Source organism: Schistocerca cancellata, chromosome 4 (assembly GCF_023864275.1).
Source record: "Schistocerca cancellata isolate TAMUIC-IGC-003103 chromosome 4, iqSchCanc2.1, whole genome shotgun sequence".
NCBI lineage: Eukaryota > Metazoa > Arthropoda > Insecta > Orthoptera > Acrididae > Schistocerca > Schistocerca cancellata.
In genome coordinates, this window is record NC_064629.1 from 642640849 (window position 1) to 642658644 (window position 17796).

At 42.3% G+C, this 17796-nt stretch overlaps 1 protein-coding gene across 4 annotated transcripts in view; it reads right to left on the bottom strand.

Moving 5' to 3' along the window:
• The window catches only part of LOC126183372 (oxysterol-binding protein-related protein 11-like), a 194370-nt gene that overhangs the window by 147546 nt on the left and 29028 nt on the right, over positions 1 to 17796 (bottom strand). For 2 of the 4 annotated variants that reach the window (XM_049925303.1, XM_049925302.1), the window contains 2 exons: positions 2321 to 2473; positions 2047 to 2102 (listed from right to left, as the gene is read on the bottom strand). In XM_049925303.1, coding sequence (XP_049781260.1) covers positions 2047 to 2063 — 17 coding nt within the window. In that variant the 5' untranslated portion in view covers positions 2064 to 2102; positions 2321 to 2473. The remainder of the gene's footprint in view (positions 1 to 2046; positions 2103 to 2320; positions 2474 to 17796) is intronic. The other 2 variants (XM_049925305.1, XM_049925304.1) reach the window with 1 other exon arrangement.

A 17796-nucleotide genomic window follows, 5' to 3' on the forward strand; every position in this document is an offset into this window, starting at 1 on the left:
AACAACAATAGGATCAATAGGAGTAGCAGTAATAGTAGTAGTAAGTAGGGGGAGGAGGACTCAAGCCCCTTCTAATTCATTATTAGTCACATTCAAAATAATGTGCGACTAATTTGCATGGTTACTTGTAAATTTTGTTAGTATCCACACCCAAGAACTGCAAAGGTATTAGTCACAGTACTGGTACAGACAAAGATTTTGCAATCGCATTTGCATGTGAAAGTACTAGTTTGGCCATGAAGTGCCCCTGTCTGCATAGTTACCCACATCTGAAAATAGTTTCTTTAGCTAAAGCAAATGATGTGACAAATCTGAGAAGTCCTGCCACAAGATAACTGTTTGGCCGAAACTAGTTGTGTAGTTAAGATAAAATTTTGAACCGTTTTAAGAAGTGTGGTATAAAAATTTCGTTTTGCTCAGAAAACATATTATAAAAGGTAAGAGGACACAATAAAGAAAAAAATTGCTGGCAATTTATCAAAACTCTGGTATTTATACACTAAGATATTGAGATTGTGATAATGCATTGGGCAAACTGAAAAAAAAAATTGTCATCAGGTGTAAACAGCACACAGAAAAGATGAAGGCTGTTAAGCTAATATCTAGGTTGCACTTAAGAACATCAAATCACATTGCAATACATAATGACGGTAACTTAGACTTTCTCCCCAGACTTCAGAACGGAAACCTAATGAATTTGCTAGAAGAAATAGAAATATTCAGTCTACTTTACAACACAAAAGATTTTAATCACACTTTCCTTTAGAACTTCTTTCAAGGCGTAATTAAAAATAAATTCTTCATATGTGCTGTTTTAAGTCATCTCATACCCAACAGGCTTTCTGTTATGTTTCCTGGCTTTAAACAGTATTTACCACATATTATCAATCATTTGCAATAAGAAATAAGATAATGTTGTTCTGTAGAGTTACAATGCCCTACGATTAATATTAATCTTGTGGTTTTATAATACTTTCTCTGAAGAACTTCAGAGATGAAGTTTAATAATTTCTGTTGATTAAAATCCATCACTATGATGACCTGTTTCATATATTAAACTTCTCTTGTATTTAAGCATCACTAAATGGTAGTTTAAGCATTCTTTGAAAGGCAATTGTTTACATGGATATAAGAGACAAGATTCTCCATAATTTATCAATTATAGAGCGACAGCCACCAAGTGAGACAACACTAGAAACTGATGCAGCAACACTGCTTGCTGTGAGTTGTTGCAGATCATGTGTCCACCTTAAATAATGTGATTGGTGTCTTTACTGTATCTTTTTGATGGCTCCTAAAGAAAATAGCTGCAGTTTAAGTAGGCCTAATTTTATTACCTCAGACTTTCATTTAACTGTTTTCACTAATGGAGACCAATACGTAATTAATTATATCTGTATAAATAAAATGTAGACTTTCAATTATGCTAGTAAGAGAGAGAAGTGGTACATATGCACTCAACTGGCTACAGTCCATCATAATTCAGAACACAACTAGCAGCTGCATATCAGCCTATGGATATCTTTACTAGACAACATCTGCAGATAGATTATGATAAGTTGGGGATACACAATAAGGTGAAATATTTATTTCACAACTGGTAGCTATATTCCATCTGTTATTATTGTATTTATAAATTTTGTTCCTTTAGTATTGCAACATATTGTACTATATCTGAGAAGTTATGTAATAACTTTTCTTACTACAGGCTATCTGAAGACGAACATAGGGTCAAAATGTGTACTGACATGATAAATTAAACACAATTTTAATTGTGGATAAACTTTCTACATGTGCCAAGATCATTTTTATTTCCATTTTTAATTCAGTCCTAGAACAGGTTTCCTACAGTTTATCCCTAATGAATTTCTCACTCCCTTCCAAATACCATTTTCCAGAGGTGAATAGCGCAAAAACCCAGTAGATTGTGTGTGTGAAGCATCTAGACTTCTCAATAAAATTAGTTCAAATATTAGAATAGAGAAAAATCTAAAGAAACACCAATATTTCCAAGTTACTTAGAATTATCATTTTGAAAATGTTTACCTTTGATTGTGAGCCATAGTATACACGCACAGTCACGCAGGAGTCTTTGGCATTTCCTGTAAGGAACAGAACAGCACATAAGGTAAGAAGAAACTGGCTCACTACATGACAGCACAAAGTTGTTTGAATGCATTCTCTCTCTCTCTCTCTCTCTCTCTCTCTCTCTCTCTCTCTCTCTCTCTCTCTCTCTCTGACAGACAGACAGACAGACGAGAGAGAGAGAGAGAGAGAGAGAGAGAGAGAGAGAGAGAGAGAGATCATGCAGGGATCTCACCTGTCTTTTCTGATCTGTCGCAGAAATGATATCCTTATGTTTTTAAAGCTTCCACTAGTTTCAGTCAGGGTCTTCTTGACTAAAATGTTTGCTGCTTTTCTATTGGCTTCTCCTTGTAAATATTTAGACTGTTCACCTGAATTATTTTGGTTCCTGTGCACCAAGAGATCAATGGCATTAGTGACTTTTAACCTATAATACATAACATTATTATTCCGTTCAGGATATGAAAACGTTATATGCATTTATTAAACATTATATCCACTTTATGAAGCTATTGAGAATCCCTGTAACATGAATGAAAGCAGTCTAAAGTCAGAACATATGTAGCATAACTGAGTTTTGCTGTGAAGAGAGCAGAAAACATGATACTCCATTTTGATTATGATAATTATCATGTTTGCCATTAATCATGTTCTACTGGTCATCACAACCAAAAGCCACGTAACATTTTTCAAAATTTAAATGTCATCATGAAATCTCCAGCAAGATAACAGCACCAGTACTCTGCCTGTGTTTTATATATGGTATTATTCCAAACCTGACACTGAAGCAATGTCACACCATAAAGTATCCACTGTATCTTGTATACAATAGCTCTATAAACCCCCAAGACATTTGTGACTACTGTCTCAACTGTGCAAACCACATTGGCAGCAATCCATTTCCCTCGATGGAATCTAGTAAGATCTGTCACTATAGCAATCCACAACCATCACAGAACACTTCAGAAATACTACAAGAGGAAAATGAAAATCAGAAAACAAGTACCATCAGTCATTGCCATTTCCATGCAGAGCTTGTAGCAGGAGTGACAACAAAACATTTACTTTGTAATGTAGTATACACAATCTCACCAAAACATTGAAACTGTGTGCTGAATCAGAAATCAAAACTGGATCTTTGTATTTCACGTTCAATGCTCTATTATTTGAACTATATAATTACATGATTTGGTATGTAGGACATCCGCAACTGAGAAGCATGATTAATTTAAAGAGATCCACTTCAGTTGTACTAATGATTATTCAAACGACGACTGATGTCGGAATATTAAAATCCCTTCTTCAGGTGTATAAAATTATTGTATTTGGGGATGCATAATATGGGGTCATGCCAATCAGTGCAAGGGTTCCAAATCATTGCATCTAGGCAGAAACTGTCTGCTGTCGGACAGGTGCACGGTATGAGTGCCAACCATGACTGGCCAACGTGGTCAACATGGCTGACATTCATGTGTGTGGCCGCCTAACGGCAGACATATTTTGTCAAGATGAAGTGATCTGGTGCCCCTGCACTGACTAGCCCAACTGCACATTGTGTGTTATCACATACAATAATTTTATACACCTGCAGATGTGATTTCATTACCCCGAAACCAGATGTGGTTTGAATAATTGTTAGGACAACTGAAGTGGATCTCTCTAAATTAATTATATGAGTACAGTTCAAGACCTAACAGAGAACTACAATAAGTCCGCACCTCTATGATTTCTAAATTCCAGTGAAGCTATCTCATGCACCTCACTAGAAAAACAATACTGAAAGCCATGATAAGGCAAACTATACCTTCCACAACCTTGTAGTGCAGTTCCAGAATGAAACTTTCATACTACAGCAGAAACTGGATTAAACTGGAAAGACCAAAAATCCTGTTTGAAGGACTGTCCAGTATAGTTTTCATCCATCATGGAGGTTTATAAAAGTACTCATTCTGCTCTGCTAGTGAAAGTTTCTTTGCGGGAATCATTCCTTCATAGACTATACGCAAGTCTGTCTGTCTCTCTCTCTCTCTCTCTCTCTCTCTCTCTCTCTCTCTCTCTCTCAAGAAGCCAGCCGTTGGTCATCCGCCTGTGTCCAATCCCCAAATAAGTGAGGAAAAATTCACTCCATTTATATGGACAGAAGGATATCTGCCACGCCTAAGTAGCCGCCTTTATCAGCCACACCATTTCTGCTCATAGTTTTTCCCCATGGCTCTCTATTTCAGTAGAAAGTAATAACATGTAAGGGATTGGCCCATTAAGCAACAGCATGCTTCTTTGGCTGCCATACTTGCTAGTTAGCTAATTTCCTTAAATTTCCATGTGCCCAAATATCTCACAGAATAACACCTATTTCTGAAAGCTTTTGCAGGTATGGCAAGGAGTCCAGAATGTTCTGCATTATTTCAGCATCTATTCCGCCTGGTAGATGAATCCAGACAGAGAAGTGTTACTGGAATGATGGTCATCAGTAACTTCCCACTGAGAAAAATATGCTAGAGGTGGAGATCAGAAAGAAATGTTTATGACTGAGGATAATTCAGCAACAGTACTGAAGTAGGTGGTGTTGAGAGTGCTATGGATATAGAACTCCTGTGGCTTCTGAACAACTCTGTCCCTAGGGCAAGTAGATTAGGAGACCCATAGCACATTTTGCATACTGAAATCACCCACTAAGATAAATAGTAGTGGAAGTTTTATTATAACGTCTGTGAATGCCTCTTAGTCCAGTATTTCTTGTGGAGTTAAATACAGAAAGCATATGATTTATACTTTGTGGCACATAAATTACAGAGAGAGAGAGAGAGAGAGAGAGAGAGAGAGAGAGAGAGAGTGTGTGTGTGTGTGTGTGTGTGTGTGTGTGTGTGTGTGTGTGTATGTATGTGTGTGTCTGGATCTGATGGGTGCCCAATGGCGAGGTCATCAGTGCCCTTACAATTATAAAAACAAACTAATGTTAAGATGAACTAAAAGTCTTGTCCATGCAAGCACTCAAAATGACCACATAGTAACTCTGTATCACATGTACTCTCACATGCACTAAAACCAATTAGGATGAAAGAGAGCTAATCAAGAAATTAAAACAGAGAAAAAACATAACACAGAAGAACTAAAAGGAAATCGCAGGGAAATGTGACTGGCTGACCACTTACAAAAATCTAAGGTGAGCCAGCTACCCTTTGACACATTAAGAACATCTCACTAAAATCTTGTTAAAAACGTTGGGCAATTCACAAAACTTTAAAACCCTAACCACATTCATTTGATCTTTACATAAAATAGACAGCAAATCCACCACAATCGGCTGGCTGGAAAACAAAATGCAGTCCACAGTGATCTCAACGCCACAAGCACCACACATTGGAGGGTCATCTTGCCGGGTTAAGAATGTGTCATAGGGCTGTGGCCTTTGCAAAGATGAGTAAGAAGGACCTCGTCCCAAGAACGTGGCTGGAAGGAAGTACTCCACGGCCGAGTTGTAGGTTTGATGACACGGAGCTTGTTATCAGTCACTGCCAGCCACTCGTCTTCCCATCAACACATGACTTTGTATCCGTAAAAACAGCTACAGGGTTGTGGTATTCAGATAAAATATCAGAGAATATTACATTAAAAATGAAAGCAGGACTGCTGTCTCTCCTGTACTGCACCAAATCTAAAATTACTCTGGGCCTCTCCAGTAACCATGGGGTGAGGAGGTTAAAACCCGGGATTTGGGGTCATACTGGCCCCACACAGAGAGACTCCAGCACACGCTGCACATGGATCCCAAATGGCATCGTAGTTTGTGGATGGTTGGAAAAAAGGCGTTCCAGAGATGGACTAGCAACAGTATGGTGTGCAGATGAAGTTCGAGCTGCAAGGAACATACATGCCTGACACACCATGAGGAGCTGGTGCTGGACGGTAAGTGGCAGTTCCCCTGCCTCACACAGATGCTAGGTATGGGACTGGTCCGATAAGCACCTGTAGCCAGCCAAATTCCCTCATGATGGACAGCATCAATGAGCCGCAAGTAAGAGGGTCTCACTGACCCATACACCATGCAACCATATTCCAGCTGCCAACGCACAAAAGCCCAATAAAACTGCAGGAGACATGGCCTCTCTGCCCCCCAAGGCCTGTGGCTAAGGCACTTGATGATGATCAGTGCCTTCATGGTTCTGGCTTTCAGGTCTCGCAGGTGTGGTAACCACGACAATCTGGAGTCCCCACTAGACTAAGTTGCAACTGACTGTAGACATGATACTGTTGATGGCTATGGCAGAGAGGGTAACACTTAAAACACTGCCCTGAGGAACACCATACTCCTGCTCAAATCGATCAGACAGCATGTCACCAACTCGGGTCCTAAAATACTGCTGAGACAGGAAAGACCGTATGAAGATGGGGAGGTGGTCACATAAGCCCCATTGATGCAGTTGTGTGAGAATACAGTGTCTCCAAGTAGTATTGTATGCCTTACTTATATTGAAGAATATGTTGATACACTGTTGCTTACGGAGGAAAGCCTGCTGAATAGCCACCTCCAGGAGGGTCAAATTGTCAACAGTGGACCGAAATCTTTGGAATCCACACAGAGCGAATAAGGAGTTGCCTGGTCTCTAACAAATAGACCAGAGGACGGTTAACCATTCGCTCCAGGGTGTTTCCTACAGAGTATTAATCCTTATGGATATAAAAAGGGGACACTTTTTCAAATGTCTCCTCCTTCCTCTTTATCACCAGAAACACATTGTTATTCATGACCCCATGAGCCCTATTACTGCAGTCCAAGGTATTCTTATTATCAGATGGGCTATCCTCTCTCATTCTTTTGGATGAATAGGTGTGAATACTCCCAAGGCAATATACCCTTCGTGCTGGGAGGAGAAGAAGAGGATTTCAACAGTTCCATCTCGGTATGCTTCCTCTGCTGCTGAAGGAACAGCATTTTGTCTTTTATTAAATGGGTAGTTTCTCTGCTGGGTACATGTGTTGCAAATGCTTGTAGTGCACTTTTTCTTTGCTCTGAAGCTGCCTCACCTGTTTGATTGTCTTCGGGTTCAGATGGAGCTCTGCAGTAAACACAGTGTATTCAATGCGAAGGCAAATTCTGAAGACACAGTTGGGAAACATGACCAACAGCCAAATGAGTCCTCTTGCTTTGTGTTATTAGTGTTCACTCTCTTAAAACTGTGATACCTACCTAAAATTTTATATAACAAAGATTGGAATGTAAAATCTGGAGTGTAATCTTCCTTAAAATTTTTTCAAATCTAAAATAATTCTAGGCCTTTTTAGGAGCCAAGGTGATCTGCTCCAGCATTGCTGTAAAACTTTAAAATCAGCCACACATATTTCTAAGAGGCAGTCTTTCACTCCGCTCCCATATGGCTTAATGGCTTGCTGTCATTTCCTTTGGTCTGTGAGCAGCAGTATGATATGCAAGTGTCTGTGGTGTGGATATTATCTTATAGGGCTGTGGCACCCTAAGGAGTCACCATCTGATGTTAAGTGGTGGCTCACCAACCACAGTGCAGATGCACACTGTGCATCCACAGTTCGGCCAAGATCGCACAAAGACTCCATAAAAGTGAAGCACACAGGATCAGCCTGCTCCTCTGCTCCACACAAATTATGGCTAAGAAACTTTAAAATACGAATAGCTTTTAGGAACCAGGAATTTCGGTGCCTAATGTGTGGTAACCAGGTATGTAACCTCACTGTTTCTTTGAAACTGAAAACACTGTCCCTCATCCTCAACTCGGAAAAGTTAAAAACAGAACGTAAAAGGTTAAGAAGGATGCACACACACACACACACACACACACACACACACACACACACACACACACACACACACACACGCAGACAGATAGATAGATAGATAGATAGAGAGAGAGAGAGAGAGAGAGAGAGAGAGAGAGAGAGAAAGAGACTATAAAAAACAGGAAGACATTCTCTCTAATCCCACTTATGGAGCTGTCTGAGGATATTGTGCCTTCAAGTAGGCTGCCATGATGTCAAAAAACACACTTATTAAGTGATGCCTGGGCTGGAAAGCCTGTTGTATAGCCACTTCAAAGAGAGTCCCACGATACCCCCTGAAGCCAAAATGCAAGTGACTAAGACATGCATATCTGCTGAGGAGACAGTCACAGTGGTAGCACAGTGGTAGTTGAGCAACTTCAGCATACAGACTCTCAACCAGGCTAGTGTCAAAAGCGCCAGTGGCCAAACGGATGCCATGATGGTGGATAGTGTTGATACGGTGCAAGATGGATGGATGTGCAGACACACAAACAAAGCACCCATAGTAGAGTTTCGACGAACAGACAAGGGACCAGTACAAACAGAGGAGGTGGCTTGATCGGCACCCCAGGAAGTACCATTGAGAACATGTAGGACATTGAGGAACCATGTACAGCGGGCTGCCAGGTAAGACGCTTGGGAGGACCAAGAGAGTTTCCTATTGAGCATGAGCATCATGAATTTTGTAGTTTCAACAAATGGAAGGGCAACAGGCCCAAGATGTAATGACACTGGGAGAAACCAATTGTGCCACCAGAAATTAATACATATGGTTTTGTCAGTGGAAAAACGAAAACCATTGTCGATACTCCAGGAGTAAAGACAATCAAGACATCACTGAAGATGCCACTCAGTGAGACAGGTATGTGGAGAATTGCAATAGATGGCAAAATTGTCAACAAAAAGGAAGCCGGAGATCCCCAGTGGGAGACAGGCCATTACAGGATCAATGGTTATAGCAAAGAGAATGACACTCAGGACGGAACCCTGAAGCACACCATTTTCCCGGATAAAGGTGTCCAACAGAACAGAACCCACAAGCATCTTGAAAACTCGGTCTTTTAAAAATTCCTGAAGCAAAGCAGGGCAGGCAGCCACAGAAGCCACATATGTAAAGAGAAATGAGGATACCAGTTCTCCAGCATGTGTCGTAGGCCTTCTCCAAATCGAAAAACGTGGCCACAGTCTGGGATATCAGCAGAAAACCAATCATGACATGGGTGGACAAAATAACAAGATCATCAACTGCATAACATCATACTCGAAATCCACACTGTGCAGTCGTTAGTAAATTGCAAGACTCAAGCCACCATACCAGCCGGGCATGAATCATACATTCCATCACATTGCAAATGCAGCTGGTGAGAGAGATGGGGCAGTAGCTAGAAGGAAGGTTTTTGTACTTACCGGGCTTAGTTATGAATATGATGGTGGCTTCACACCAAAGTCCGCAAAATGTGCCCTTTGCCCAGATGCGGTTGTACATGTTAACCAGGAAGTGCTTGGCAAAAAAAAAACACGAGAAGAGAAGGGTATCGCCCAAGCCTCCTCCACTCATTTCCAATGGAAGAACACGGTGATGATGCGAAGAGTTCGAAACTTCCGCAAAATGGTGGCCCAAGGTGTTGGAGATAGCAATAGGGTCCACAATAACATCGTCTGCTACTGTCAGGCTGGAAATTGGGGAATGGATCTTGGTCCCAGAGAGCTGTCAGAAGTTGACTCACACAACAGAGGAAGGGTGGAACTGTTAAAAGAACTAGTGAATGAAACACAGTTAGTTTTTTTTTACTATCCCGAAGAAAGCAACAACACTTTGCATGCATCTGATTATAATGAATGCAGTTGGCCATTGTAGGATGACAGTTAAAAACGCACAGAGCACGTTTCCATGGGCAAACTGCATCATGGCACGCCTCAGTCCACCAAGGGACTGGGACATGGAGTGGTAATGAGGAAGTACAAATAATGGAGAGTCTGCTGCAGTAAGGATAATGTTTGTGAGATATTCCACCTAGTCATCACAACTGGGGAAATCTTTTTCTTCGAAGGTCACCAAAGAGGAGTGAACCCACCAGTCTGCCTTACTAAGCTGCTATTTGGGTGTACACACAGGTGGGGTAGGAGTCAGCAAACGGATAGCACATGGGAAATGGTCGCTAGAGTAGGGGTCAGAAAGAACAGACCACTCAAGATGATGGGCAAGTTAGGCAGCACAGAAGGATAGGTCCAAATCGGACTAGGTGTGCAAGGAGTCAGAAAGGAAAGTAGGTGCTCCAGAGTTAACGCACAAGAGGTTGAGTTGATTAAGAAGATCAGCAAAGAGGGCATCTCTCTGACAGGTTCTGGGAGAACTCCCAAAGGGATGATGTGCATTAAAGTCACCGAGTAGCAGAATGGGGCAGGGAGCTCACCAATAAGCTGAAGGAAGTCTGCCCTGGTGACATCGAATGACGGAGGATCATAAATAGTACAGAGGGAAACAGTCATGTAGGGAAGAAAAGGAGAACTGCAACAGCTTGAAGATGAGTAGTCAGGGAGATGGGTTGACTATGAATGTCATCCCATATGAGCAGCATGACGCCCCCATGAGATGGAATGCTGACCTCAGGAGGAAGGTCAAAACAAACCAGGAAGAAATGTGAAAGCTCAAAACGGTCACGAGGGAGCAATCTCGTTTCCTGAAGGCACAGTACATGGGGATGCTAAAAGCAGCCATAAATCCTCTTTGTGGGACCAAAGGCCACGAACGTTCCACTGGGGGGGGGGGGGAGTCATGATGAGGAACAGGTGTAGGGGTTTCACCTCAGCAGCGACAGAGTGACAGCCTGTGAAGAGTCACTGCTACAGGGCACAGAAGCAGGAGCAGGAGGATCCTGCTCCATGGGGTCTACAGAAGCATCAGCTTGCTTGTGCTGTCGATCTGTGGAGTCCAACGCTGAAAAACGATTGGTGGTGCACACTGGTGGCACGGAGACTGTCCGGGCCAAGGTATCATGTGGCAACACTGTCTAAGAAGATCTTCAAGTCAGCGAAGGAGAAGACTGTTTGCCTTTGTTGGACTTCTTCGAGCCTTTCTGGTTAGAGGAAGACTCGGGTGTTGTTTGGCTGGAGAGACGTAGGAAGTCTTCATGGGAGTACTCCTCCTGTCCTTTCCAGCCTACCGATTGTGTACCTGGTGGCTTTGCCCCTTGGAGTGAGAGTATGATAGCTTGTTGCACAGCTGGACAGGGAAATGGCGATGCTACCTTGACACAGGGCAATTTCACAACCTCAGAGCTGAATTTGAGGTTGCATGTCTGCACGGCAATGTCCTTCATGGAATGAGGGGTAACAAGAACAGAACTATAGGTGCCTGATGGGAGAACGCAGGGTTTGCGACTAGCCAATAACTTGCAAGTGACCGGGTAAGGCACTTTTTCCTTTACCCGGATCTCTTACACAGCCCACTCATCAAGATACACAGGACAATCCCGAGAGGCGGCGGCTTGGCCGCCATTCCAGTTGATACGGTGGGGAGAAGGAGGTGGACAGTGACCCACAAGTGCATCCCTAACACAGGTGACACATTTGGCTGGGTGTTGACAAGACATTCTAGTGTGGTTGAAACAATGACACTGGTAGCAGCACATCGGGTTCAGAATGTATGGTCGGACTGTGATAATTTCATAGCCTACTTTGATCTTGGACGGAAGCACCACTCTGTCAAACTTGAGAAAAAGAATGCGGGTGGGCACTAATGAGGAATCTACCTTTTTCATCACCCGATAGATGGCAATGACACCCTTATCAGAGAGGTAAGATTGGATTTCGGCCTCAGTCAGACCATCGAGTAGCCTAGTGTAAATAACACCACGGGAAGAATTCATAGTTCTATGGGCCTCTACACGAACAGAGTAGCTGTGGAGAAGCAAGACGGCAAGCAGTTGTTGTGCTTGAGAATAAGAAGTAGTCTCCAAAAGCAAAGTGCCATTCTGAAAACGAGAGCAGGATTTCACAGGGCCAACAACTGCATCAACACCTTTCTGAGTAATAAATGAGTTTATCATGGCAAAGGACTGACTGTCTTCAGTATCTGAGACCATGAGGAACCGTAGTGCAGCAGGAATGGTCTTTCCATCATTAGCCTCATTATGCTTACGTTTCATAGACGTTGATTGTGAAGGTGATTGGCTGATTGTGAGAAAAGCCCCCATGACTGCCAGCATCTCCGATTGCACACTCCTTCCAACTGAATTGTTCACACTTCAGGTCACACCTCCCCAACACCTGACACAGGGACCAATTGACAATTTGGGAAGGTAGCAGCTCAGGCAATCACCCCTCCCTGGGCCTGGCCTATACCAGGGGGTACATGCGAAACTTACCTGTTGACCTGGGACTGGGAATTGTGTGTTACCCAATCACCTGTTACATGTCACACGTGAGGGCCGGCCCTCAGGATCACACAGGGAGGAAGAAGAAAAGGAGGAACCTAGAATGCCAAAGCGGAGGAACGAGAGGAGAAGGGAAACAAAGAAAGGAAAAGGAAGCAAAAAACAGTAATGAGACTGTTCTTACGTCAGTGGCAGACAATGCAGAACATTCCCAATAACACCCCAGACATGTTTCCGAAGGGAGAGGAAAAATAATAGCAAGAGGATAGACATGCATCATGGAAGGGAAAAGATGCTGCAAAGGCTGGGGCCCCCTGGTAGCCAAGCACAAACCTGCCAAAGTGCGGCAAGCCTCCTGGGGAGATTGTTACTATTTCATCGCCTGATCCATTGTCTCATGGTCACAGGGCCTGGTAGAATTTGGACTTGATTGTTTGGCCTTTTTTGTCCCCAATTCGGATTTTCGATATGGAGGTAAGGCTGTTTCAAAAGAAACATTTTTTTATTCTCTTTTTCTGCCTGCCATGAGGTTTTCCTGGCAGTAGATTCTGCTGCCATCATTATTTTGGTTGTAGGAAAGCTTGGCTGTTTCACCAGTAATGCAGGTTTGCAACTACATTTACAATTGCAGGTCGTTGTGCTCTGCTTACTGCAGTGTCAGCTGCCATCCGATCGGCTGCACTTTCAAATATGTGAGTCGCCAGTTGCGCCACTGCGTTTCCTATAGCCACCACCGTGGCATGAGCGCACTGCCATGAATGTTAGATCGCCGCCAATGAGATGCAAGCATCCCCTCTCCACAGCTTCAAGTTTGAACTTTCACGCATTAATGCACTAACCCCATTTTGTGTGTTAATCAGTTGAACAACATTTACAGACTTTCACAGTGGCCAGGGCTCATGACCTACTGAATAGTTATTGTATTGAAGACAGACTGATTTGTAAATTTGCGGTATCTGTATATGTTTCAACATTCAAAGCTATTGTTAGCAACTGATGTTACAACTACAGCAACAACGTTATGTATTATTTTTACTGTTTCACATTAGATGTAGAATAAATTAATATCTGAATTCTATGTTCACTAACAGCACCTGTTCCATGCTCCTGTATCCACATACTTCAAAAAGGCTCTCCCAATCTCAAAATTCATGAAAGTGCTCTACTGCGCAGGTGGAAACAGAACAGTTTTTCGCAACACGGAAAGGACAACTGTATTCAGAGAACACACTGCAAACTATGGATTACATAGCAAATTTGTAACCAGTCACTGTCTTTTCACTAGATACCAGAGATTCTGTCACATTGCTTAACCTAGGTACATAGGAAAAAATTGGCCAACAACTGTAGCAAACATCAAATCTACATCTCACTGCCTACAGTGACAGCATTTCAGTGCTTGGAACATGTCACTTAGTAACAAAATACAAAAACATGATTAAGGAAGCCCCTTTTACCGTAGCCCAACCACACAAGAGCCCAAATATTTTCGGCATGAATGTATTGAATTCTTTCAGATTGAACATAAAGGACAATGTGCATGCCACAGACACAGAAGTTTTCCATACCGTATTTCAACAACTCTCTGGTAAGTATCAACATTTGTCCAGCGGTACTGTAGGATGTGCAATAGGTTTTATGCTCACATTACAGTGAATGTGAATGTGCAACACAGATTTCGCCGCACACGCCCTGTGCCGCATGCATTATGTGACAATGTGGCTACAGAGGCTGGAATCCATTGGTGTCTTAAAACCTATTTCAGCAAATCAGTGGGCATCACCTTTAGCTGTCATTCGTAAGCCAAATGGGAAGATTCGTCTTTGTGTGCATGGTAAATTCACAGGCAGTCACTGATTCCTACCCAAAAATAAGTCTTTCAGAAGCCTATCTTCAATTACCATTGGACAGAGAGACAAAGAAAATGCATGTTGTGAATGTCAGCTTGTTTGAATATCAACACCTGTGTCTGCATTATTTCAAAAATGTCTTGAACAAGTGATGTCCAAGATGCCTTCTTGTTTTCGTTGTCTTGGTGACATAATCATCCCTGGACAATCAGCGGAACAACACCTTAAAAATTTGGACTGTCTTTTTCAAGTTTTAACTAAGGAGAGCCTCAAATGTAACTTGCAGAAATGTTCTTTTTTCAACACAATGACTGAATACTTGGGACATATCATCAACACCAATGGTGCTCATCCTTTGAAGAAACACTTACAAGCAATTCAGCAAATGCCATCTCTTAAGAATTTACACGAACTGCAAGCTGTTCTTGGAAAATTGATTTACTATGTAAAGTTCATCCCTAATGTGGCGCAAATTGCTGTGCATCTGAACCGCCTCAGGTGTTAAAATGTCCTATTCCATAGGACAAAAGACTGTAGCTTTGTTTTTCAAAGACTGAGAAATGCATTGCTTCATCAATCTTGCCTTATACAGTACAATCTACTCAAACCCCTTGTGGTTGCATTCGATGCCTCATCCCAGAGCACTGCGACAGTTTTATCCCACAAAATTGACAAAACAAAATGTCCCAATGGCATTTGCTTCCAAAACTTTGAACAGTGCTCAGATTAACTATAGTCATCTCAAGATGACTGGCTGTAATAAAGGCTGTCACCAAATTTCATCATTACATGTACGACAGAAGATTTTTCTTAGTCACGGACCATACGCCTCTTACTTTGTTGCTTCATCTGTCAAAACAAGTTCCTGATCGGATGGCACAAGAGCTTCAATGTTGGTTGCTATTACTGTCAAATCACCAGTATGAAATTCAGTATTATCCGACAGCACAACACACAAAGGCTGACACATTGTCTCATTTACCTGACAGCACAGATGCAGCATTTGATGTATTGGAAGTTTCTTGTTTACATATTGATTCTTCTGATTTGCAAGCACTAGATTCTTTTCTTATTGATTCACGGTGGATCGCAGAAGCCATGAACCATGACCAGTCACGATGATTGCTAAAGAGTTGCAAGGTTGGACACGCTCTCAGAAATGTGTTCCAGATCCCTTAGAGCAAAGATACTTTGTGCATCACACTAGTTTATCTGTTCTGAATGATGTGATTCTGCTTCAAATGCCTAACCAACAGACATAAGCATTAATCCCCACCTCATTGCAACAGCAGATGTTAAGTCTTCTACATAGAAGTCGTTGGGGAACAGTTCGCACTAAGCAGCTGGCATGCCAACATTGTATGTGGCTTGGTTTAGATAAGCAAATAGAACATGTGACAGCACAATGTTACGCTTGTGCAGACAATTAGGCCACTCCTGGCCCATTCTGCTACTCTATGGCAATGCCTCCATACAGCCTTTGCTGGCACTTTCTGGTAAACACGTTGGTTAATTATCGTTGATGCCTACAGCAAATACCATTTTGTTATCTCAATGCATCTGACGAGTGCTGTCAGCACAATCAAGGTGCTCGCTTCTGTATTATCTCTCTAAGACTTGCCATAAACAATTTTTTCTGACAATGGACTTCATTTTACTTCCAAGGAATTTGCACAAATATGCAAACACAACAGAATACAGCCTGTCAGGACAGTAACGTTCTCACCACAGTCTAACAGCGAGACTGAATGTTTCATTTGAACATTCAAGATGCAAATATCAAAACTACGAGTTTCACATTCACATAAAAATGCCTCACTGATGTTTATGGTTCATATTGTACTCAGCCTGATCCTCACAATTCGCCAGCAGAATGTTTGCATGGGAGACGCTATCAGACCTTGCTGCATTTGTTTCGTCCTTACCTCTCTGCTGCAGTTTCAAACTTCACCATGAAATTTCACTCGCATGTCGGAGTTCAATATCAGGTATACAACAAGTCACATTGATGGGAATCTGGCACTGTTTTCACATCATCTGGCAGAGCACAGTATACTATTTGCAGCAGCACAGGCACACACCAACGTCACCAAAATCAGCTACAGTTCCGTGAATTCAGTGATCCTGTCATAGATAAAACTGTTTCAGATTTCTTCACTTCATGGCGTCTGGTCACCATGACAGAGCCACATCCATCCATCACACTGCAGCCTCCTACGCAGCTTACAGGGTGGGGTGCCTCCAGCCACGGCCATCTCACCCATGGAAGTCTCCACCTGCCCACCTGTGATGCCACTGATGCCAAAGTTGCAGATCACCTCTCCCATGGCCATTGCTGCCATCACCCTCTGTGCTCCTAAAAGTGCTGTTTGATGCAGCCTGTGTACCTGGTGCTCACAAGACACAATGCTTGAACATGGGTCAGTCTGCTCTGCTCCCAGCCAAGCAACCAGTGTCATCACTATCTATGGCACAGGCTTCTCCCTGTACCATCCCAGTTGGGCAGGGACGGGTGCAGTATCAGCCACTATCCAGTCATCTGCACTTCCAAAAACGTGTGCCGCCAGTTAGGCGGCTGAATTTCCTACAGCCACCAACATGGCACAAGGCCACTGTCACAAACGATTACGCCGCTGCCAATGAGATGCAAGAATCCACTTTCCAGAGCTAAAGTGGCGGGCGTGCTTTAGTTCGAACATTCATATGCTGAGCCCATTTTGTGTGTTAGCCAGTTGAATAACATTTACGGACTTTCATAGCAGTCAGGTGTCATGATCTACTGACTATTTCTTGTATTGAAGACTGACTCATTTGTAAATCTGTGGTATATCTGTACATTTCAACATTCAAAGCTACTGTTAGCAACTGATGCTGCAACTACAGTAACAAAATTATGTATTATTTTTACCATTTTATATTAGATGTAGAATAAATCAATATCTGAATTCTCTGTTCATTAAAAGCATCTGTTCCTCACTCTTGTATCCACTAAAGAACCACACAGCGAGCAAGGATGTTATAACATTTAGCTACCAATGTCTGGGTGCCAACATTAAATTGGTTGGTTGACTGGTTGGTGTTTAATGGACTAAACAGTGAGATCATCTGCCCTTTTGTCAAGAGAGAGTTCATCTAGAGTCAATCATATCAGCCAGAAATTTGATTGAATTATGAAAGTATGTAGGAGTGATAAAATTGGGGCCTTGAAAGAAATACTGATGCCTGTACTGCTAAAAAATTTACAGGAAATTATAAGTCTATGGATCAGGCCAGTATATAGATAAGAACACATGAAGGGTCTTGCAGGTCTCATCAATAGCAAGAGAAACATCACATACATTGACCCCGTGCCAACACTATTAAGGGCGAAGACAAAATAAAGAATGCCTTCTAGCCAGGAGATTTGCAACAGTAAGTGTGTGGAGGCTAAAAAAGTAAAGGATATCACTTGGGCTGATGATAATAAAATAAGGTGAGAAAAATAATCAGGTCAGTTGGTGGGCCAGGCATGTGTCCCCCCGAAGCTCTGCATGTGACAGGGGCCTCCATCCCATGAGCCGTCCGACCCTTAATCAATTGCAGTCAAAGTGTTAAAGAGGGGAACACCATCCACTATTTCACAGAGTGCTAGCAATAAAACTGAAAATAGGACATGGCAGGAAAAAATGGATGCATGTGGCTAAAAGCAACTA